Below are 24,225 nucleotides of genomic sequence, written 5' to 3' on the forward strand. Positions count from 1 at the left end.
GAAGACTTTGAAACGTTTTAATACAAAATAAGTTATAAACGAAAGATCTGTATTTACAAGGCCCCTTCTCAAGACAGAACTTGTTTCCAACCCAGTAGATCGTGTGCATCAGGGTTGGCTCTAGAGGATCACAGCCCAAGTGTCACAAGCCTGAATTGAAACAGAAAAAAGTTAGCTTAAATTCTATTCCAGTCACAAAAGTGATCTCAGTATATGGTTAAAAGTTGTAACCAGTAGTGACATGTGTGCTGCTCCTTCCACGACCTGGGCTGCCTCTGTCCCTTCCCCTTTCAGGGAATGATTGGCCTTTTTCACTGGAGTGACTTCACTTCTCTATGCAAGTAAAGTTCCTCAGAGAATAAACTGCATTTTTAAACATTTAGCTCTTTGTCAGCTATTTCTACCAGGGTGGGAATAAAACCAACCACTGACCCGTTCACTGACCCGCTTTTACCGCTGGGTCCTGTGGGAGGCTTACCGGACAGCTCATGAGAAGACTGGACTTTTCCTCCGTTCCTTCAGTGACCGAAAATGCCGGCGTGTGGGGACAATGTGCGCCGTGCTCGTTCACGCTGTCTTCTAAACAGGCGCGAAACTTCTGCTCTGTCATCTCTGGAGACTGAAAAAGAGAAAAGTTAAACTGCAAGCTAACCTTAGTCGTCTCATAGTCAACAGGCTGAAAATCCCGATTCCTCATACCATCCTGTAACTATGGCTCGCTGTGATGGCTTGATTCCTCGGACCTTTAAAAGCGCTCATGATCGTGCTGAGAGGCTCTCTTAAATAACGTCCATCTCGCCGCCTCTCCAGATGGACCAGCGCTCTCCACTCCTGCCGTAAACACTGCTGCTCACCCACCGGGAACGTCCAGAGCTGGGAGGCTTCCCAGCCTCCCTGTGTTTCTGCCTCTGCCAGCCAAGTGTACCCTTACCAGAGCCAGTGCTGCTTGGTCCTACGTCTGTTTGTGCTAATTGAACTTGCTATTGTAACTGACTGATTTAATTATCTACTAGGTAAACCAATGAAATAAGAGAATGAAACAAAGTTGTGTTTTTGTGATAAGTGGAATATTGAAGAAACAGTCAAAAAGATGAGTCCATAAAAAAAGTGTTGAATTAGGTAAAAGATGGGGAGGAAAAATCCTGAAGTACACTCAGCTTCTTGATGCACTTTACAGAAACAAAACAGGAAATGCTAGACTATGCGCTTTAAGAGCAGTTTATAAAAAACAAAACCAAAAAACCCCTCAGCTCTCCAATCAGCAGAGCCTCGCTCAAGGACTGGCAAATAAGTGTATATGTTTAAAACTTCCTATAAAATGTTTCATTTGTATAATTTACCACTTCAATGAACTGGCAAACTTAGCCACATCATGTCAGATAAGAGGGCTCCTATATTTTAAGACCACTGACACTTAAAATTCTGAATACAGCTGGGTCTTCATATATGGAAAATTTTTATGGCAATCAGATACAAGTGTTTCCAGTTCTAAACTGGGCTTTCTATAAAGCTCTTAAGCAGCGGTACATAAATAAGTACCTCACAAATACGCTGTCTGTATTCTCACCATGGATGACTGCAAGCTACCAGTGTGAACTGAACATGAAGTTGGGAGGAGATGTGTGCAGAGGTGACACGATCTGTGTGAGGAACACTCACATGAGATGGGATGTACAGGCCACACTGACACATGACCACACCGCTTGCTATTCTCAGATTGTACCTGGAAGCAGAATTGGGATCCCAGAGCATTACGGCCAGCAGACCTGGATCCCCCAACCTTCCCAGATAATAGGCTTGGGGGGAAATTCCACTCACCTTGGAGTGTGGGGTGGGAACAAATAACGCCGAAAAGGTTGTGAAAACTCTTACTTTGTACACACAGGACAGATGAGGGAGTTTGCTTCCCACTCAGCCAGCATGACGCTGAGACACTCTTCATCAAACTGCAAGCTCCTCTCGTACTCACTGATGATGGACTGTTCTGCAAGGCAAAGGACAGCTGGCGTGTTTCACCGCACGTCACCTGGGTCGCCCTGTCCTGAGCGCTAAGCTTCCCTTTCAAAGGCGTCATCCACACGAGAGAAAAATGCGGGCAAAATCACACTACCAATCGCTAGATATTTACTGCTCAGGCTTCATCTTGTTGGATCTTTCCCCTCCTGTCTGTCTCTCCTTGTGAAGTGATGAGGCTGAGAGACAGACAACTTGCACACCCATCTCCAGAGGCCACAGGAGCAGAGATGAAGAGTGCCAGGGTCCCAGGGGCAGCGGGAGAACGCGGACGCTGCCGGCTTCGGACGCCAGGCCCACCTGGCTGAGTCTAAGGTGAGCCGCTCGCCAGTGTGCACAGACTCAGGCTCTGTGTTGTTCAGAACGCGTGTAGCAAACACGCAACAAGCCCTAGTACTTAGTAGGCCTGGGGTGCAGAGATGAAAAAGGCTGGTCCCCGCTCTCGATGAGCTCACCATCTAGACTTCGGAGCGGGGGTCAGCAAACCACAGCCCACAGGCCATTCCAGCCCACCTCCCATTTTTAATTTTTTAAAAATTTTTGGCCATGTCACAGGGCCTGCAGGATCTTAGTTCCCCGACCAGGGATCGAACCCGTGCCCGTGCAGTGGAAGCGTGGCGTCTTAACCACTGGACCGCCAGGGAAGTCCCCCACCTTCCATTTTTTAAGTAAAGTTGTAATGGAACAGCCACACTCATTTGGTTTATGTATGGGCTATAGCTGTTTTCACACTACAACAGCAGAACTAAGTAGCTGCAATAGCCTAAATATTTACTATCTGGCCCCTCACAGAAAGTTTGCCAACCTCTACTCTAGAGGGTTCCTTATGACTGAGTATGGCAGAACACAGCAAATTCTTATCACTACAGATTTTTTAATTAAATATACCCCAAGAGAAATATTTAGTGAGTCCTATGTCTCACCACTAAGATAGGTTTTGCAGGTGAGGGTAAAGAGAAAATCAATGAAAAAGAAAAAAGAATTAAAATCAAGGAATATACAGTCTAACTGGAGTCAACACGCCAATCATAATAACTAACGTTTGCATAGCACTATGTGTCAAATGCTGTTTTAAGTTCTTTATATATATTAACTTCTTCACTACTACTTCCTTATTTTAAAGATGAGGAAACGGGCACAGGGAGATTAAGTGCTTTGCCCAGTGCCACACAAGTTAAAGTGGTAAAGCTGAGAAGTGAATCTTAGCAGTCTAGGCCAAGAGTTCATGCTCTTGCATCCTCAAGATAATAGCTATTGTGTGTTGAAAGCTTTCTATATGCCAGGCACTGCTCTAGGTCTACACATATTATTTAAGCCTACAAATAGTTTTGTAGTTTTACAGAGTCAGTCTGTTATCTCTACTTAACAGATGACAAAAGCTAAGCCTAATCAAGATAGGGCTATGTGAAATAAATGACTTAATTATATAAGGTGCTAAATTATGCACCCTGTGGCGCTATGATTCCGCAGGAAGGGGATGCTCACAAGACCCTGGGGAGTCAGTAAAGAACAGATACAAGAGAAGGTACTTAGATTAGGTAGCGCGAGAGATCTGATCATGCACTATCCTGTAAGGTGACAGGATTACTACTAATCTATTAACAGAGAGGTACTGCCGGATAGGATAGACACGGGAACTGGATTCACAAAACTGATTTTACTTCCCAACTCCACCACCAGCTGTGCAACCTGTGTAAGACACCACTCTCTTCTGTCTCACGCTACCTGGTAGGAGTATCATAAGGACAGAACCATAGCATGGAAGGAGAGGTCTGAGCACAAGGCCTGGAAACAATGAAGACTATTATTATTGGGAAGTCAGACAGCCAAGACCTTAGAGTAAAAACAGAGACTTCTGGACACTCGACTGAAGATGGAAATAATGAGTTAAAAACATTCTGTTCAGAAAAAAAACATCAGCATTAGAGCAGCTAGAGATATAGGCAGGAAGAACTATTCTTAGACTTCACCTTGATCAATCAGCTCCTGTTGGATTTCCTCCAGCACGGCCAGGTCCAGCGGCTCCTCCAACTGCAAGAGAAAGTAGGGTCAGCAGAGGTTTGAAGTTACGATCAGCTGACAAGACCCGCAATGATTCACACTTGGAGCCTAGCTTGAAGAACACAGATTTAACTGAGGAAATCAACCCAGTCCTTCTGTAGAATGTGCCGACAATGCGGTAACGTGGCCATGCTGAGAAAGCATCAACAGATGATTAAACCAGCCAGTGACAAAATAATGGTACCACATTTGGGGGAGACAGTATAGGGTAGCAGCTAAGTATATGGCTCTGCTAAAGCTCTGTGACCATTAGAAAGTTCCTAACCTCTGTCAACCTCATTTCGGGCCTCTGTAAAGTGGGAATAAAACCCACCTGAGAGGGTTACTGTGCGCACTAATTGTGATTATGTAACTCAAACATTTGGCACAATGTAGGACACATAGAAGGCACCAAATAATGCCTCTTTATTACAGAGAGCCTTGATGTTTTCAAAGCAGCTTCCCACATGTTTCTTATACTGTCCTCACAATACCGACAACATTATCTTCTTCATCTTACAAATGGGAAAACTAAAGCTCAACGAGGCAGAGTTAAGAGTCAATAGCAAAACCAGGATCAGAATTCCAGTACTGACTTCCAATCCAGTGCTCTTCCTGATGCAGGGTAAATGGTCTCCTATCCACACCCAGTTCCTAACCCTGGCTGAGATTAGAACCAGAAAGTTCCTGGAGACCTTTTTAAAAAGAGAGATTCCTAGCTCAGGCCTACTGAATCAAAAGTTCCAGGGGTGGAGCCAATGAGTGAAATTTCTTTCTTTTTAGTTTCATAAGTGATTACGATGCAATGATGCAGCAGGTCGACAGCCTGGTATTTATGAACCATTAATTAATCTAGAAGAGTCTAACGATAAAGGTAGAAGAACCTGGGTGAGAGGCCGTTAGAATCCTGATTGGGGGCTGGAGGGTGGATGGGTTTAGAGGACTTGGGGAAATAGGCAGAGAGAGGACACTGGCATCCTTCGTGCTAAAAACACATATCCCAGCCTGACCTGAGCCAAGGCCTCTGGCCAGCTCTCCACCGACTGCAAAGCGTTCCACTCTTCTTCCATCACCTCCTGCACTAGAAAGGTGTTCTGAGGTCCTCCTGACATATTGCCTCCAGCCTGCCGATATTTGTTCAGGAGCCTGTCCCGGCTCTTTCTCATTCTCTCCAGGCATCCCTTGGAAGAAGGAGAAAGAGGTGAGGGGAGAGTAAAGGCAATTCCGTCAAAAACAAACAAACAAAAAACACCTCTTAGATTAGTTGTTAAAACATTAAAGGAATTTTATAGACACAAAATTTCAACTCTAATCCCAACTATTGTTATTTTGGCACCTTCCTCTCCAGCCCTATCCACATGTAGATGGGTGAAATTACAATGCTTGGGTCACGTTATTTCCAGATCGACATACTTCATAGTCCATCTTTGATGCCAGCTTCCTTAATGGTTGGGTGATAATAGCGCTGCATCCACTGTGCTAACAGGACACTTAGGTTGCTTCCTAATTCTTGCTACTCTAGATATGATTCTCGTAGCCGCCATCCTGTACGATGTTTCTCAACTTCGGGCAATCTTGTCCCCTAGGGGACATGTGGCAATGACTGGAGACATTTTTGGTTGTCACAGCTCTAGCTGTAGGGTTATTGACATCTAGTAGGTAGAGGCTAGGAAGGCTGCTAAACATTCTACAATCCCGGAACAGCACCCCACAACAAAGAACTATCGTCTTCAAAATGTCAAGAACCAGGACTGAGAAATCCTGCTGTCGACAGTCATTTCTAGCATCAGATTATTTTCCTGGGATATATCCACTACTTCAGAGATTCCTGGAAAGACAGGCCATAGTACTTACAGGAACCAGACTGAGCTCAGGATAGGTCAGAACTGACCGTCGTCTACAACTCTGCTAAGACTTAGTTACACAGGCTCAGAAGAAACAGTTTGGAATAGGAAGAGAAATAATTTCCGGAATTAGAAATAATGTCTAACTATATGAGCCCATTTATATAACATTCTTAAAAACACAAAATCATAGAAATGAAGAACAAATGAGTGGGTCCCAGAGATTAAGGGGATGGAAAGGAAATGGGTGTGGCTATAAAAATTAAAATATGAGGGATCTTTGTGGTGATGGAAATGGTCTGTATATTGTGTCAGTATCAATACCCTGGTTGTGATATTGTACTACAGTTTTGCAAGACATTACCAATGGGGGAAACTGGGTAAAGAGTACACAGATGTCTCTGTATTACTTCTTAAAACTGTCAGTGAATTGACAATTATTTTAATAAAAAGTTTAATTTAAAATTAAAAGAAAAAAAAAAAGAAATAATGTCTAATTATTCTATTCCTCTGTGGAATAGACATAACGTCTCTCTCGCTTGCGGTGAGTGTACAAGGTGCCTCTCTGGTGTCCACCGACCCGACATCAGCGGGTGATGGTGGTGCCACCGTAGAGATGTAGAAGTGCAGAGGTGCAGTCGCGATCACACTTCACACTGAAAGCAAACCCGAGTCCAAAAGGAAGGCTTCCTGGGACCGGGCCGGCCCGGGCTAACGCCACACCCAGAGGAACAGAAACTCCAGGAGGTGGCCGGGCGGTGGCCGAGGCCCGGACCTACAGGCGAGAGGCCCGGGTTCCAGGTCCACCTCCACGGACACCTGCTTCACCCGGCTGGGCTGAAGGAAAAGCACGGAGGAGAGCGGTTGCCGGGACGGACTAGGGGAGTGACGACAGCCCGGCCAAGGCTTTCCAAACCCCACACTCACCTGCCTGAAAGTCTCTTTCCAAGGCGGCGAGCCCACCAGTTTATACAGCGAGCGACGCCGAGACCCTGATCCCTCTGCCATCTCCTTTTCGCGGGGGTCGCCGCCAGAAGGCCCCGCCCCCGGGGCGCGTGCAGAATCCTAGGAGTTGTAGTTCCTGCGTGCCGGTCGCACCAGATCGTAGGGAATTCTGGGAAGCGTTGTCCTTCCGGCCGGCCCCACTCGGAGACAGGCTTGGGCAACCCCAGAATGGGAGACTAAGGAAGTGACATTTGTGAGCTCTGCTCAACCTGGATTGAGAGAGGTAAGTCTTGAGGGAAGGTTTTAGATGTTTAGGTTTATCCAGGTGGAGGTGTCCAATAAGCAATCAGATACACAGGTCTCAGGCGCTTTGCCCCCCAGCTACTAGACTTCCCGCAACCCCAAAGCTTTCTCTAAGCAGGCACTGGCATGTTGACCTTCTCGTCCCGCCCCCTTTGGCTTCAGAATAGGCTTGACTGGTGATTGGCTTTGTTTTGGCGATGACGCTACCTGATGGGCTGGCCTCACCTTCGCCCCGCCCCGCCCCTAGCCCTGCTCGTGCTTCCGGGCTCCCTGCTCGATGACTGGCCGAAGCAGTGGACGGCTGGAAGCGAATTGGCTGCCCTCAGCGGCGGGCTGAGCAACTGGGCCGACGAGAGCTGTTGGGCCAAGATGGCGGTCGCCGAAGGAGCGGCGGGGGACTGTGAGCTGTGGCAGGCCTGGCTCCCTGACCATGCCGTGTTCTTGCGGCTCCAGGAAGGACGGAAAAACCAGAGCCTAGCCGCAGCCGAGAAGCCGGCTTCTTCATCATTGCCTTCGCCGCCGCAGTTGCTGACGAGAAACCTGGTCTTGGGCCTCGGCGGAGAGCTCTTCTTATGGGACGGAGAAGGCAGCTGCTTCTTAGTCGTGCGCCTTCTGGACCCCAGCGGCGCCGGTGAGGAGTCCCCCCTCTCCCAGTACCAGGTACGGCCAGGCTAATCTGGAAAATGACCCTCAGCTGGGATCTGAAGTAGCGTTTGCCTCCCCTTCCCATCCTGGCTGGTTTTCGTCTGCTGGGCGGGGTGCTATGCGAGGGTGAGCAGACGTCCTTTTGGGGGGCGTCCAGCTGCGAGTGGAAAAGTCTTATTTTCATTCGCTGTAGCGTGGCCGCAGAACCTTTTGAACCCTCTCTACGCATATTTCACTCCTTCCACATACGTTCGTTGACTCTGACATTGCGCGGGATACTGTTACAGGGAACGCCTGCGCTCCAGATGCTTAAATTCGCGGGGTCTGGGAGGAAGGGAGAGACCATGGAGTAACAGTAAAACATCAGTGGCGCAGGTGCTCTGAAGAAAAACAAAGCAGGGGTAAGAGGCTTAAGAGTGTGGGTGCACTCGCTCTTTTTAGGAGGTTGGTCCCGAGAATCCGATGTCGTGACGTCACACTCATAAAATAACAGGGACAGGCCTAACTTTCTCTTGGGATTGTTGGGAGCATCACGTCGGGTGGTTGATTTGAAAGCAACAAGCTTCGTGCCTGACATGGAGGAGGAATTCCCTGTTAGCTCTTTCAAAAAATTAGGCCATCCCCAGAGTTGAAAGAGATTTTTGCTGGCTTCTGAGAAGCCAACAGCATGTGAAAGTAGGTGTGATCAGAAAGTACTACAGACTTCTTGTGATTAAACATTGCTTTATGGAAGCGTTTATTTGTAATAAGCCGATTCACGTCTTTTAAAGATTACAAAATAAGAAAATTTGGCCCCCATTCTAACGTATGGCATACATATATCGTGTGCCGTTGTTTGATGCTTGCTGATGAGAAATGATTTGAATAAGGTGCTGGCATTGTTTCTGCAGTTTTGAAAACAGGTCACAAGCCCACAAACTACTGACTGTAAAATTTCAGTTTATAAGAGTAAGTGTTAGATGCTCAGCACACAGTATTAACAATAGCACCCTATATTGCTATGCAGAATTTAGCACAGTCATGATTAAATTATTTATACTTGTTAATTTATTGTCTGACTTCTTTTCTGGAGTGCAAGCACCAAGGCAGGGGCTGTGTCCGCCTTACTTTTGTATCCCCAGTACTTCAGTGTGCTTGGAACCTGTAAACCCTCAGTACATATTGATAACTGTCTGAATGACCTTCAATCCTCCAAATGTCAAAAACTCAGAGATAGACAAGGAAGCAGTTTAGCATGAGTTGCAACTTTCAGTGAAATGAGAACATGAATAGTAACCTTAAAAACCAAACCAAATCAAACAAAAAAACCCCTCCCCCAAAAAGGCAAAACGAAAGCATGAGTAGTGACTTTAAAAACCAAATCAAACCAAAAAAACAAAACAAAACAAACAAAGCCCACGTAAATAATGTGATTATCACAGGTGACCTAGGTAATTAGATTAGATTGTATGCATAGCAGGAGAAAGGTGGTGTTTGATTTGAGGTAGATCATTAGAATCAAGTAGGAAGAAGATTGAGAAGATGGGAAAAGAAGGAAAGAACCACTGACCGGAGAAAAAACAGTTTGATTAGAATCAGCAAAGGGCAGCTAAAAACAAAAACAAAGAAACTTCACACTTACAGACATCAGTAACAATTGAAATCACATTATATTCAACAGTCTTGTCTAAAAAGATTTTGATTTAGGGTGATTCTCTCTACTTAAGGATAAGCAATACATTGGTAATCTCATGGTTTATTACTGAAAATAGAAAGAAAAGAAAATGGGAATTTGAGATGCTCATGAGAGAAGAAATAGAAGTACTTTTTTTTTTTTTGAAGGCATATGAGACAAACAGCTTAACAGAATCCCCTGAAAATATCACTGTTCAATGTCAAATCTGCTTCGGTAAAGCAGCATTTTAGTTGCAGAAGCTCTTGAAGCCATTCTCTATCTTATTGTACTATTTATAGAAGTAATTATCATTTACTAGTACTTCTGAGTTCTTCATTTGTCTGGTCACTAAAACATATATTGAGAGTTAGTTAGCAACATGCCATATACTATGCCAAAGATACAGAGAGGAAAGACACAGAGCTCAAGTAATTCGTAGTTAGCTGTGTGGGATGAGCAGGTAAAAGGCTAATTAGAATGCAGGGTGGTAAGTACTATAATAGAATTATCTAGGGTGTGCTATAGGAGTACAGAAAAAAATGCATTAGTTCCTGGCCAGAAGGTCAGGGATACTTTCTTGGGAGGAAAATGCATAGGAACTGAGTCTCCAAGAATGTTTTAGCCAGCTAAAAAAGAAAAATGAGGGCATTGCAGGAAGAATAGTTGTACAGAGACACAGAGACATAACAAAGTATGATGATTTCCCAGAAATACAAGTTAATCTGTTGGGAGTATAAAGTACAAGTGGGGAATGGTGGAGAATTGAGGCTGAAGTGGTAGTCTGGAGTTTGATCATAAAAAGGGAATTATATGTAGTATTTATCAAAGTAGGGAAACCTGATGCATTTTATATAATATTCCAATCTAAATAGTTAAAAAATATTTCATCAGGTAATGGCTGAGGTGTTAGTACTTACCCAGAATGTTTCATTAAACTACAATTATAGAAAACTAAAATGGTACTGTGCTTTCAAGTAACTGCCATATATATTTGCATTAAAATTAACTATTTTGACTCATTTGCTTTAATTTTCAGAGATTGCTTTGCATAAATCCACCCCTGTTTGAAGTCTATCAAGTCTTGTTAAGTCCAACACAACATCATGTAGCACTTATAGGAATAAAAGGACTTATGATATTAGAATTACCTAAAAGGTGGGGGAAGAATTCTGAATTTGAAGGTGGAAAATCAACAGTGAATTGTAGGTAAGTTGTATTTCCATTTAGTGTTTATCTGTATAATTTGTAATATATGCAAAAAATTGCTCAAGACCAGTGGTTCTTAAGGTATGTTTACTCTGCTACTATTGAAACATCAGTATACTCCAGATGGTCTGCACACTGGCTTCTTGTGGTAATAGTGTTTACAGTATATGTGGGGTTGTACTTTTATTCCGCCTAAATTATCACATTGCTGTCTCATTGGAAGTCAGGCTGTTTTTTCAAGTAGGTTGAAATAAGATGTTTTAAAAGCAGTTATTAACTGTGAGCCAGACAGTTTTCTCATAAGTATAACTAAGTTTTATTTTTGTATTTTTTTCTTTTCCAATTAATCCTGAAAAATGAGAGTCTGAAAGATCTGAAAAGAATATAAGGTAGAAACCCACCTTTAGCTCCACAATTCATAGGTTGGGCCTCCTTAAAAATGTTTCCTTTCTAAATCTCTGTTTCCTCATTTCCACAATAGGAGTGATAATAGCTGCCCTTGTAGTTTTCTTACAAAGTTACTAAAAGGATCAAGTAAGATACTGTATCTAAAATTACTTGTAAAGTACAGTATAATATACTCTACAATTTAGAAAATATTTTAATTTTGATTCTTTGATATTGGTTGGTAGATGCTTTAAATGCTGTCTCAGCAAGATTCATGAGAAAGGAATTTGAAGGAAAGAAGAGCAAAGAGTGTTAAGATAGGTTTTCCTTTAGAAGCTTTTTCATCCAGGTTTTGGGAAATTGCTGTCTTTATTTTAGCACCACTCCCGTTGCTGAGAGATTTTTCACCAGTTCTACCTCTCTGACTCTAAAGCATGCTGCCTGGTATCCGAGTGAGATGCTGGACCCCCACGTAGTGCTGTTAGCATCAGACAACGTAATAAGGTACATTTTTTTCTTACAGCTTTGTGAGTGGGAAGATTCTCTTTCTGGTTGCCAGTTAATAGCTCAAAGTACCACTGAATGGGTCAGTAGATGCTGGAAAGCTTTATCCGACGACTGTTGTTACCCCTTCTCAGTCGTGTGAGAATCGTCCAGCTGCCCTAACTTACGTGCCTTAATCGCTGCTGTTCCCTCTCAACTGGCCCTGCCTCCAGTCTCTCCTTTCCCAAGCTGACCTATTAAGACAATCTCCCTAAAACTGTTTTCATTGTGCCACTCTTTTGGAGGTAATGTAGCATAGGGGAAAGATCATTTAATTGGGAATTGAGAGATTTGAGTTCTTGTCCCAGTGTCACTTCTGTCTTCGGGATGTTAAAAACTTGGGCACCTCAGTTTCCAGTTTGTCAAATGAGCAGGTTTCATTTGATCATTTACTAAAGCCCCTTCCAGGTTTTGCATTGTATGATTAAATGCCCTAATCCTACAGAGATCTCTATTATATTATCAGTTAACTTTCTGGATCTGCCTTATGTAAAAAGTTTGTTGGGGAGACTGACTGATGTACAGATACCTGCAGTTTTATTTTTTCTAATCACTGCTTTGACTGTGCTCTACCAAATCTTCTTTTACTGCCGAATGGTTGATCCTTTAATGGCTTCTTACACAGACCTCATAGATTTCTGGTTACTTTCAGTTATTAAAACTTAGTCTGTTCAGTTTAAAACTCTGATCTCAAATCCATTTCAAAACTATATCCTGGTCCTATCACAGGTCAGACCTTGAGGGATCTGAAATGAGTGGAGAGGGCATGATCTGCTCTTTGACTCTTCTTTCTACCCCAGCACCTTGAGGTAGGGGGTGAAGTGTAAGGAGGAGAGCTGTTCCTCCTTCCTCTGGGTCTGACTCCTCGATGGCGGGGTAAAGAGAGTGTGCTAGCTGAGGCGTACATCTTACCTAACTGGCTGTCCATCAGTGAAGGGCAGGGGGCATATCCCTCCTCCTGGTTTAATCTAGTTCCCTCAGCTGCTGGTGGCCTCTGTTGATGTGATAGTCTCTGCACAGATTGGTGTGTGGTTTTTTCAGGGGCAGTGTTTGGCCTTCAGCTCCCTCCATCACTCAGGAGCTCTGTTTCCCATTGACTCTACCAACTGTCCATGCCCTGAACCCTCTGTCAAGATGGACTATCCCTAAACTTGGTATCTCCTGCCTTCTCGACCTAACCATTGTGGTTTTTCATATGGAGCCGTGGTAACTGCCAAGGTCCTTTTCCCTGCCCTCCAAGGGCCACAGAACTGGGCATACTACACTATAGTCCTTTCTTATGCTGTCCCAGCCTACCTCCTTCAGAAATTTCCATATTTAGAGTAGATACCATAGAGTGTTCACATGCCCCCAACCCTAGGATATGACATGTCAGAATCACCCAAGAATTCCCTTGCCTTGGTGGCCTGTGGTTTTTGACAACCCATCTGGCATTCAGCTAGGAAATGAGATACCCATTTCCCCTTATTACAGGTACCCCTAAATCTGGCTGGTTCTTTTAGGGCCTTTCCTGCCCACCCATTTGGCTCTGGAGTTGGGGGTAAAGAAAGAAGGAGGACCCTCAAATTCCAAACATCGTACCATACTCTTAAGGACTCTTGACACCTTCTGTCTTATGTAAGCTGGAAAAGGAGATTGTGAGGAGATAGTGTAGGTCTAGGTCTTCCTCACATTAAGCCCTAAAGGAGGTATCTGGCCTCAGTTATTGAAGATTCCTTTTAAAATATTGGGTATTTAACACTACTCTTTTCCTAAGCTTTGACCCTATTGACAGTTTCAGGGCAACAAGAAATTCCCACTCAGTGCCCTGTTGCATTTACTTTTCCTTTCACTGTTCCGCATTACAATTTATAGGACTTATTTGTATTTTGAAGTCAGTAATGCTTGTAGGCAGCTAGGAAGACCACAATGAATGGTGTGTTCAATTGGATCAAATTTTCATTAAAAACGTTTATTAAATGACATTCTATTGATAATGGAACAAACTAAGTTTAAAAATTCTTTGTGGGGTCAGACAAAATAAGTGATTAACTTGATAAAGACTTTAAGAGGGACACTGGATTTCTAACAATGATACTACTGGCCTTTAAAATTTTTTTTCTCCTTTTAACAATAGCTATATATGCTGGGAAAATTTATTATTATTATTTTAGCCACGCTGTGTGGCTTGCGGGATCTTAGTTCCCCAGCCAGGGATCGAACCCGGGTCCCTGGCAGTGAGAGTGCAGAGTCCTAGCCACTGGACCACCAGGGAATTTCCCCCAAATTTATTTTAAATAAAATGATTTTGGTAAGAAAATTTCTTTTAGTTTTATACTAACCTCTTGAGAAAGCAGGGAAGACATTGTGTCTTTATATAACACAAATATGTACAAATTGCAGGCTAAAAGTCACCCACTGTGCTGGCCAGTTGGTATACAAAGAAGAGTGAGAAATGGTGTCTTCCCTGATGAGATTGGGTGTCTCATAGGCAGAGACAGATGGGTATAACTGAAGGGAAGCTGGCAAACTTAGAGGCAGTAGTGAGATGACTAGACAAGGTGAATATGGCTAAGGACTGAGGTGTGGTGGTTGGGGAAGGCTGATGAGGCATTTTGCTTAGAGTAGAGAACATTTCTTCATGTCCCAGGGAAACCTTCCTCTTATGTTGTTATGGAACAAATGAAGTAGGCCACTTTGTCAGTAACAGCAAGATCTTTGGCAGATGGTTGTGATAACTGGTAGGAAAATTCTCAGGAACTGAGTAGATGGAAAGGAAAGAGGAACTTTGGGAAATGAAAGAGAATTTTAAGTACTGGCTTTCTTCTCTTTTGATTGCTAGAATTTACTCTCTACGTGAGCCCCAGACACCCACTAAGGTCATTGTACTTTCAGAAGCAGAAGAGGAAAGTCTGATACTCAATAAAGGGTAAGTTTTTATTTGTGTCATGAAATTTTTTAAAATTAGTTTATCGGGATTATAAATGCATTTTAGCAGATTGCAAGATTTTCCAAAGGTGCCTTTAGCATGCTTTTTGGTAATGTGAGAAATAAGCAAAAATAGGCGATATGAATAGGTAACGAAAAGTTACAAATCTGAATGTCACTATAACTACTAACTTGGTCTTTTTTCAAGAAAGTTCAAAAATGTGAATAGCTGAAATTTATTCCCTGTTGTATCTTGAATAAGAGAATGAATTATAATATTGCAAAGTTACAGAAAAGGTGGAAGGTGAGAGTGTTGGGCTGGAGGCCTGCCAGCTGTTCACTCAGTGTGGATGGGCAGATTGCTGGACCCCCAGCACCTAGTACCCCAGAAGCTGGAGCAGAACGTAGAGAGCCCTTCTGATTCTCCTGTGACCCTGGCTTCTTTTATGTTTTCTTACCCACTACAGGGGCAAGTTCCTGGCTACTTTGACCACTAACAGAATCACCCTTTGAACTTACAAACCCCATTCCTCTGGCCTCCTGATCAGTCTTTCCGGTGATTACCACACATGATCACCCACAGTGTGTGCATGTAGAGAGGAGCCTTTAGTAGCAATATTTCTGGAAGTTCCATTTAGTTCTTTTCATGTCTCCATGATGGTCATATCTAATAATCTTCTTTATTTTTGTTTTTCTAACCGTTATTCCTTTGAATATTTTATATACAGCTATTCTGTATGTGACAGTTTCAGTATCTGAAGTCCTGGGGAGGTGGGGATCTAAATCTGTGTGTGTTCTTCCTCCTGCCCCATGATCATGGTCGCTTCTTCCTGTGATTGCTGATCTCTCGTTGTGAACTTATGTTTACTTGATCTTAATGCTTTGAAATGTTGAGAGCCTGAGTTGGGGGTGTGTTCCTCCAGAGAAGAATTTCATCTGCTTCTGCTAGGAGTCAGAGGTTGCCACCAGCCTGGGACCACTTTAATTCTCTTTAATAGTCCCACAACTGAAAGTTTCAGTCCAATGATTTTAATGTCTTATAGCACCAGCTCCTTAACCTCGCATCCATCCATCTCCACAGTGGGGAAATACCTGCCTCTGCGAGTTGATAGGTCCTGTTCTGGTGTCGGCAGTGCATTTCCATTGCTTTCCAACCTCCTTTGCCAGGCACCCTGTCCAGATGAGAGGCCGTAGAGCAAACGCAGTAGTTAAGAGCTTTGGCTCTGGCGTCAACACCTGGTGGGTTCCAGTCTCAGCTCTGCCGCTTGTCAGCTGTGGCATCTGGGCAAGTTATTCAGTTGCACTAAGCGTCATTTCCATGACTGTATAGTCCATGAATATAAAAAGTAGTGACCACTTACTTGGATTATTGTACAGAATAAATGAGATCATGCATAAAAAGTGCTTAGCATGGCACAGAGTAAGTACTCATTAATTGATACCTACTACCATTATTAGAAATATTACTATATTCATTAAGTTCCAGTTAAGTTTGGATGGCTTGGTATTTAAGTCTCTTTGAAATAACTGCTTTGTCTGTTTGTTTCCATTCATTGTCTTAATTTTTTAGTTTAACTCAGGCAGTTCTTTTATTCTGGATTTTGGGATTCCTCATTTTTTGCCTCCTGATACCATATACCTTTCCATGTGATAAAGAAACTAAGATATGGTACCTATAACAGCTTGGAATGATGTTGACTTTCTCAGCTATATGAAATTGTGGTTTTATTTTAACCATATTCATTAACCTTGTGTTAAACTGGAATCTTTTTGAATAACAAACTATACTAAATTTTAAAATACAAAAACAGCATGTTTTATCATTTGTCTTTCCTGATTATAAAGGTAACGTATATTTGTTGTAGAAAATTGGGAAAACTAAAAAAAGTATTAAGAAGAAAATGAAATACTTTAAAATTTCCTGTAGTCTGTCCTCAGCATAGCAGCCAGAGTGCTACTTTTCGGTATAAATCAGCTCATTGTACTTCCCCGCTCTCCGCACTCCATTGATTTCTGCCCGCTGGCTGCAGCCCTCCAGCTCAGTGCTCCCGCTGCCCAGGCTCTGAGCTCCAGCCACTCCGCCTTCTTGCCATTCCTCAGACACTCCTGCCACCGCCCTCCTTGGTCTTTGCATGTGTCCTTCCTTCTGCCTGAACTGCTCCTTCTCTGCGTGACCACAGACTCGCTCCCTTACTTCCTTCAAATCTTTGCTCAAATAGCACCTTATCAGAGTCTTTCCCAGATCACCTAAAGCAGCACCTCCATCAGTACTCTCTTCCCCTGCTTTATTTTTCTTCATAACATCATCTTCTGGCTCTGTGTTATGTGGTTGGCTTCTCTGTGGACGTCTCTCTCGTTAGAGGGGGGCCTTTGTTCAAGTCACTGACGTTTCCCAGAACCAGAGGCACTGAGCGCTTAGTAATATCTAGTAGATATTCATGGACTGAATGCCTCCTACTGCTTAGAGATAACTGTTGATATCTTTATGTGTTTTCTTCCTGTTTCTTTTCTGTGTTTATGCATGTCTGTATGTGTGTATTTTTACTGTTTGTGTGATTGTATATTTCAACTTTATATAATTTTATGGCCTACTTCTTTCATTGAATTTTATGAGAATTTTCCAATGTTGTTTAACATTCTTCATAATCACAATTTTTTGTCTTATCACTCCATTGAATACAAATTCCATCCCCACCTGCTGTTATTGGACATTTTATTTCTGTTTTCGTTTCCAACCAGTTGGTTTTAAAATCTCTTTTCAGAAGGGCCTACACCGCATCTCTAGGAGAGACAGCAGTTGCATTTGACTTTGGGCCGTTGTCGGCAGTCCCGAAGAACATATTTGGACAAAAAGGCAAAGATGAAGTATTGGCTTACCCCCTGTACATCTTATATGAGAATGGGGAGACTTTCCTTACATATGTTAGTCTGCTGCACAGGTAAGCTGAGGAGGTAACCCACCTGAAATGAAAGCCCAGCTTGTGCTCCAGTATAGATTGTCATGGTTGCACTTGGGGTCCATGTTTTTGAGTTTGTGGAAGTATTGCAGCCTTTCAAGGCTGGCTTGCATATTTTGAAGAGAAAGTTGATACAGATCATTTGACCTTTCATTTCCTCATATTATTTGGGTAAGTTCTATAGAATTCGTGGATAATCACTTAAGATAAGACTGGATTTGTGTTCACAAAGGCTAGTCAATCAAAAAAGTATTTACAGATGGTCCCCAACTTAGTCAGACTTACGGTTTTACGATGGTGCAAAAACAGTATGCATTCAGTAGAAACTGTACCTTAAATTTTTTAATTTTGATCTCTTCCTGCGCTGGTGATACTCAGTTGATACTGTCTGGTGGTGCTGGGCAGTTAGCACAGCTTCCAGTCAGACACACGATCCCAAGGGTAAACAGCTGATTTACTTACAGCCATTCCGGTTTTCACTTTCAGCGCAGTATTCAATAACTTACATGAGACGTTCAACACTTTATTATAAAATAGGCTTTGTGTTAGATGATTTTGCCCAACTGTAGGCTAATGTAAGTGTTCTGAGCACATTTAAGGTAGGCTAGGCTAAGCTATGATGTTTGGTAGGTAAGTTGTATTAAATGCATTTTCAACTTACAATATTGTCAACTTAACAATGGGTTTATTGGGACGTAACCCCGCCATAAGTCAAGGAAGATCTGTATCGTGTATCTTATGTGAACAATGCACCATGGGGATGGTTAGACATGGTAATCTGGTATCTTTATGTCCCAGTTGTGGGGAAAAGACATACATAACCATGGAAAGATAATGACTCGTACTGCATTCGTGGTGCATAATAAGAACCCAGAGGAAGGAGAGATGATTCTGACTGAAGAAGTTAAGGAGATTTTCATAGAGAAGAACTGATGTCATATGAGACTTAAGGCTTTAAAGCAGGATTAAATGAAGCATCAAGGAAGGGTAAGACCATTTTAGTCACAAGAGCAGCATGAAGTCAAGTATGAAAACAGGCAAGTGCAAATGTCGTTTAAGGTCCAATGATTAGACACTTGGGGCTAGAGCAGAAGATTCAGGTAGGGAGCGTCTAATGATAAAGCTGGAAGTACCTGTCCAGGGAAAATGTGGTGGAGTTAAATACCTAGTTAAGGGACGTGGAGTCTTTTCTGTAGGAAAAGGTTAGTAGGAAGCCAGTGATGGTTTCTAAACAGGAGAAGGATAAAACAATTGGTTAGGAAAGGGACTGGAGCAGAGAGACTTTTAAAGTAACTTCCAAATTTTAGTTTAAGGTCTGTAAGCGTTTGAACTAGGGTGGTAATGCAAGGGAGAAATGAACATAGTACATACTACAAAGGAAGGATCAATAAGACTTTGTTGCTGTTTGGATAAGGGAGTGAGCCATTAACAGAAATAATGAAGTCAGGAAGGGCAACTAATTTGGAAATATTCCATGGACAGTTGGAAATACAGGACTAGAGAGAAAATACAGGTAAAATAAAGAAATAAGAATCATCTGTTATGGTGAGAGTTAGAGTCAATAGAGGATAAGAATTTTGGGAAAATTTGTAACTAGAGAGGCATACGGCCCGAATCTGAACATTGTAATTTATTTATTTATAAATCAACAGATATTCATTCAGGGCTCACTCTGTGGCAAAATATGGGAATACAAGGTTGAAGGCAGAGTCCCTGCTATGTGGTTCCTTGTCTATCAGAAAGGCCTACAACAAACCAAAACTAGTACAACGTGATGTGCTGAAGGCGTCACAGGGTGCTCTGGGAGTGGGACAGAGTAAGTGCTTAGGCTGCCTGTCTTGGAGGACTTAGAAGATGGTAATACAGAAGCTTGGACCTGAAGGATTCACGAGGTAGAAATGGGAGCAGAAGTGAATCCAGGAGAGAGAAGAGAGGATGCAAAATGAAAAGGATAAATAAGAAAGATGAAAGAGGTTTATAGATTGCAGAATGGTGAGGAGTCACTGTCAGTCCTGTTCTCCTGGACAGAAATGTTCTCTGCCTTTCACACATGATCTCTCTCTCGGGAGGCTTTTGTGGTAACATTATTACCCTCCCTTACCCTTCCTCCCCAAACTACTTGGCCCTTATTTGTCCACATTATCTACCTAGTAACCTTAGCCCACAACCTGAAAGTCATCTTCTACATCCTCTTAAATCCAGTCTGGTCCCAAAATTCTATTGATTTTACCATGAAAATTTCTTGAATGTATATACCCGTCTCTCTAGTCCCCTGTCCTTGCTTCAGACCCTCATCATCTTCTGCCTGGATCATTCTTCTCTTAAATAGTTGCCTTGAATTCCGTTTTGGTCCCCTCTTTGTCATCCTCCTCACTGCTGTCTGATTGATCTTAGTAAAGTGAAACTCTATCACTCTTGATTTAAACCTCTAGCGACACACTGTCATCCAGTGGAGAGACTCTGAGCACGTTAACATGGCCTACGAGACTGCTTCATAAGCCAGTCCTGATTATCTGCCCAGCTACTGTTCTGTTGCCTGAGACTTTGCACTTCGCCTCCCATCATACCAAGCTAAGTTTCCTTCCTGTTAATTCTTCGCCTTTCATTCCTCCAGGGCTGGATATATGCTGCTCCCTAGCTTGGAATGCTCACCACCCCTTCCCAGAATATGCTGTTCCCATTGATCTTATTTTTGACACCTTTCTTACATATCTCACTTGCTTTGTACCTTTCAGTGTTGCTTTGTACCCTGTAAATCCTTGCATTATTACAGGTGTTATAGTAATTCTAGTTAAATGTCTGCTTCCCCAACTAAACCATTAGTTCCTTGGGGGTGTTATCTAGCACTCATTAAGTGTATTTTTCTAATCCAATTAAATATTGGGTCTGAAGATAAGCTGCACTTCAGAATAAAAGTTTTGGGAATCATCAGAATACAGGTAGTAGTTAAAACCAGGCATAGTTAATATGCTCTTTTTTTTTAATATATAAATTTATTTATTTATTTTTGGCTGTGTTGGGTCTTCGTTGCTGTGCACAGGCTTTCTCTAGTTGTGGCGAGCAGGGGGGCTACTCTTCGTTGTGGTGCGTGGGCTTCTCACTGCGGTGGCTTCTCTTGTTGCGGAGCACAGGCTCTAGGCGCGCGGGCTTCAGTAGTTGTGGTGCGTGGCCTCAGTAGTTGTGGCTCACAGGCTCTAGAGTGCAGGCTCAGTAGTTGTGGCGCATAGGCTTAGTTGCTCCACAGCATATGGGATCTTCCTGGACCAGGGCTTGAACCCGTGTCCCCTGCATTGGCAAGTGGATTCTTAACCACTGCGCCACCAGGGAAGTCCTAATATGCGCTTATATAAGTGTGTATTTTGAAAAGAGAAGAGGGTTTACAGTGGAATCCGGGACAGTGCAAATATTTAAGAGAAATTAGGAAAGGGTATTAGAAGGGTGTGTTCAGAGAGGTAGGAAGAGAAAACTAGGAGAAAGAATGTACAGATGTTAAGGGTATTACAAAGCAGTCATTGTTAACCAGTTATAAATGCTGCAGAAGGTCGAGATAAGGGCCTTTTTTGCATTTAGCAACTAGAATCTCAATGGTGACCTTTGCCAGAGAGTAGCTTCCAGTGGAGTGGTGAAGGCATAAACCACAGTAAATTTAGGGCAGGATCTTTCAACCTCTGCACTATTGACGTTTTGAGCCGAATAATTCTTTGTTGTAGGGGACTGCCCTGTGGGGCAGTGTTTAGCGGCATCTCTGGCCTCTAGACACCAGTAACCTCTTCCCCTCCTCCCAGTGTTGGCAACCAAAAATGTCGTCAGACACATGCCAGTGTCCCCTTGGGGGCAAAATTATGTCCAGTTGAGAAGTACCAAAAAGGTGGAAATTGAGTGGGAAAATGAGCAAGTGGAGACATTGGGAATATACTATATTTTTAATTAGTGTATGATAGCTGGGGAAAGACAAAGTCAAAAAGGGTTTTAAGTGAGGAGCATGGTTGTCTTCTATCAACATTTCCCAAGTATGTTTTCGCTCTTTCTTTAGCCCTGGGAGTGTGGGAAAGCTGTTAGGCCCATTGCCCATGCATCCTGCAGCTGAAGATAACTATGGTTATGATGCTTGTGCTGTACTCTGCTTACCATGTGTCCCCAACATCTTGGTGATTGCTACTGAATCAGGAATGCTGTATCACTGTGTTGTGCTGGAAGGGGAAGAAGAAGATGACCAAACAGTAAGTCGGGCTGCTGTGGGCATACTTGTATCTCCAACACCAGGGATAGTTCCTGGACCAGTATGAATGTTTCGTATATGAGGAATTTTATAGTTTCTGTTTGGCACTTATGTGTATTTTGAAAACTTAACACTTAAAAGTAACTGAAGCCCACTTTAAAAACTTAAATTGAAGGAAGTTAAAATGTGCCCAGGTTACTTGGTCCAGCGACCTATATATTTCTTTCTGAACTCTATTTTGCCACCTTTGGTGACAGGTATAAAGAACCTTTGAATCACTGAATTGGCTCTACTCTAAACTTGTTTATTTACAACTTCCTAAAAGAAGAGAGGCCTTTTTTTCGCTTTTAAGAATAACAAGGCACTGTTGGAATAGAGGGTGGAATTAAAGAGTTTGAAAGCACTATTTGATCCAGCTTTTTGCTTCTGTTTTTAGTTGTGTACATTTTCAAAGGAACATGAAACACTAAAATTACAGTGCTTTTTTTTCAGTCAGAAAAGTCCTGGGATTCCAGGGCAGACCTCATTCCTTCTCTGTATGTGTTTGAGTGTGTGGAGTTGGAGCTTGCCCTGAAACTGGCATCCGGAGAGGACGAGCCCTTTGATTCTGACTTTTCTTGTCCAATCAAACTTCACAGAGGTAAAGTTTTCACTAAATTTAGTTCTTTTATTTCATTATATTTGTACTAAGATTACCACAGGCTATTTCTGTGTAATTTATTTTTTCTGTAGTTCCAACCTTTAAAAAGTTGACTGGGTTCTTTTGGCCTTTTAATTACAACATTGCACTGTAGGTCCAAGAAAGACTAAGCAAATTCCCCAAGTTTTAGGATAGTGGTCTTCAGTCTGGATCCACTCAGATTTATAACAGTGACTTTTTCCTGGTCCAACCAAAAGGAGGTTTCATGATTCAAGTTCTTAAATGTATGCAAACTTTAATAAACTTTAAAAATAACTTTAAAAATAAAATTATACTGGTATTAAGGTATCTCTTTAAAATATCTTTCTTCATTTTCGAACATATTGTTATACCCAGAACCATTTGAATGTTTCCTTTTTATCTTTTTTCCTTTTGCTTTAACTTTCCTGGGTTGGCACCAGATCCTTCTGGCAACTTATGTCTGTTCATCTAGCGCGCTCTTGGATAAACTGCTGAGACAGTCAAAGAATGTGTTCTGTGTGTTGTCCAGACTCAGCGTGGCTCAGTGGAAGGAGTTTGTAACTAGGAGTCTGGCGTGTCCTAGGTTTTCGTTATAGCTCTAACATTAATAGGCTCTGCAGTATCGGACATTTATTCAACTTCTCACATAAAAATAATAGGGATAACATCAGATGATCTCTAAGGTCCCTTCTGACATAAAAATCCTATAATCCTTTTTGCCCCTCAACAGTTTCTCAGAGTCTCCTCTAGGATCTAGTCTTCCTCCCTGTGAAGAATGAGGAACAAAAGCTTACTCAGTGTGGAATAATTGCGTGTACCTTTCATAGTTTTCCTCTCTCCAGTCCAGAGAAAGGGAGTTCAATCTTGTAGCAGCCTGACTTAACCTGCCTACAGTCCTGTTAGCCAGTTTGCCTGGGTTTAGTAATAATGGCTTCAACTCTGTACTAAAGTGTAGTCAAGACATTTAAGGGCATAGTAGTCCTTATATAATAAACCAGCAAAGAGGATTCATTGGGCATGTCTAATTGAACAGTGTTTGGAGAGATATAGTCTAAATATTAAGTCTCAGAACTTTGCTTTATATATGAGGAAATTGAGACCTAGTGAGGTAAAGTGACATAAACTAATTGGTTTCCTTATAAAGGTACCTGTTTTTGGGAAATCTTAATTGTAGGCTTTTTTATCTTGATTCTTTGAATAAGAGATAACATTTTCATACGTGAAACTAATAAATTTTTGACTCATTCATATTTGTACTTAAGGCATATTACAATACCTGAAACATACCCAGATTTTTAATGACATAAGTGAATGGCTACCATATAACTTGTCAGGGGTGTCTAGCAAATTTCCTACCTCAGTTACTAATGTTGCCTTTTTCATAACAGATTTCTGTCACATCCCAATATTAAGGTTTTTCTGTTGACTTCAGCACCACAGACACATTTTGAAAAGCCATTTTAAACACTGGGAGACCTAATGAGATGATTTGAGCCTTAAATTAAGTCTCAGGTGTGGGCAAATGAAAAGAAACTGTTTAGTACTTTATTGTTCAGAGAGATGATTACCACGGAGATTGCCAGGAGTTTTTGTTTTTTTTTTTTAACTTTTTATAGCATAATGCTATTTTCCGAGGTGTTATGCAGAACCCCAACATATAAAACAGATGGAAATAATATAACATTCACTTTACAACATTTACTTACTATAAAGTCAGCAGTAAGAAAGTGAGGCTGTTAAATAAAAGAAAAATTTGGTTTAGGGGCTTATAGATGACAGTTGCCATCTTAAATCAGCTTTAGTATAGACATTATTTCTGTATCTTGTTTTGGTTGTTTAATGTTTTAAAAATCGTGAGTCACAGAGATAAATATTTATAAATTAAGTATTCAAGAGTTCAT

At 42.1% G+C, this 24,225-nt stretch overlaps 2 protein-coding genes across 9 annotated transcripts in view; one reads left to right on the plus strand and one right to left on the minus strand.

Annotated features, from left to right (window-relative positions):
• Positions 1-3: 3 nt before the first annotated feature.
• On the minus strand, positions 4-7,025 carry RPAIN (RPA interacting protein). 7 transcript variants are annotated; one of them, XM_082370830.1, is made up of 7 exons: positions 6,825-7,025; positions 5,064-5,234; positions 3,984-4,044; positions 1,873-1,984; positions 1,568-1,640; positions 479-619; positions 4-150 (listed from the first exon to the last, which is right to left on the minus strand). In XM_082370830.1, exons 1-7 carry the CDS (start codon positions 6,903-6,905, stop codon positions 121-123), a joined length of 669 nt encoding a protein of 222 aa, XP_082226956.1. In that variant the 5' UTR covers positions 6,906-7,025; the 3' UTR covers positions 4-120. The 7 variants fall into 7 exon arrangements, 6 of the variants coding, with proteins under 6 accessions (XP_082226956.1, XP_082226957.1, XP_082226954.1 ...); XM_082370831.1 differs by lacking the exon at positions 1,568-1,640 and adding an exon at positions 1,660-1,723; XM_082370828.1 differs by having other exon boundaries at positions 4-619.
• The window catches only part of NUP88 (nucleoporin 88), a 29,789-nt gene continuing 12,583 nt past the window's right edge, over positions 7,020-24,225 (plus strand). Inside the window, exons 1-8 of one of the 2 annotated variants that reach the window (XM_082370625.1) lie at positions 7,020-7,125; positions 7,308-7,805; positions 10,481-10,650; positions 11,416-11,541; positions 14,402-14,488; positions 17,250-17,426; positions 21,478-21,664; positions 22,156-22,303. In XM_082370625.1, the coding sequence (XP_082226751.1) occupies positions 7,356-7,805; positions 10,481-10,650; positions 11,416-11,541; positions 14,402-14,488; positions 17,250-17,426; positions 21,478-21,664; positions 22,156-22,303 (1,345 nt within the window). In that variant the 5' untranslated portion in view covers positions 7,020-7,125; positions 7,308-7,355. The remainder of the gene's footprint in view (positions 7,126-7,307; positions 7,806-10,480; positions 10,651-11,415; positions 11,542-14,401; positions 14,489-17,249; positions 17,427-21,477; positions 21,665-22,155; positions 22,304-24,225) is intronic. The other variant, XM_082370626.1, reaches the window with a different exon arrangement.

Source organism: Balaenoptera borealis, assembly GCF_965194805.1.
Source record: "Balaenoptera borealis genome assembly, chromosome: 20".
NCBI lineage: Eukaryota > Metazoa > Chordata > Mammalia > Artiodactyla > Balaenopteridae > Balaenoptera > Balaenoptera borealis.

What these genes read in the sequence shown, in the direction of transcription:
- RPAIN (XM_082370828.1), bottom strand. Translation starts at nt 6,905, where the DNA reads ATGGCAGAGGGATCAGGGTCTCGGCGTCGCTCGCTGTATAAACTGGTG. An exon ending in GGAAAGAGACTTTCAGGCAG is followed by an intron (nt 5,235 to 6,824) that starts GTGAGTGTGGGG and finishes CCTTCTTCCAAG; the next exon opens with GGATGCCTGGAGAGAATGAG. An exon ending in ACAGGAGCTGATTGATCAAG is followed by an intron (nt 1,985 to 3,983) that starts GTGAAGTCTAAG and finishes TTTGCCTTGCAG; the next exon opens with AACAGTCCATCATCAGTGAG.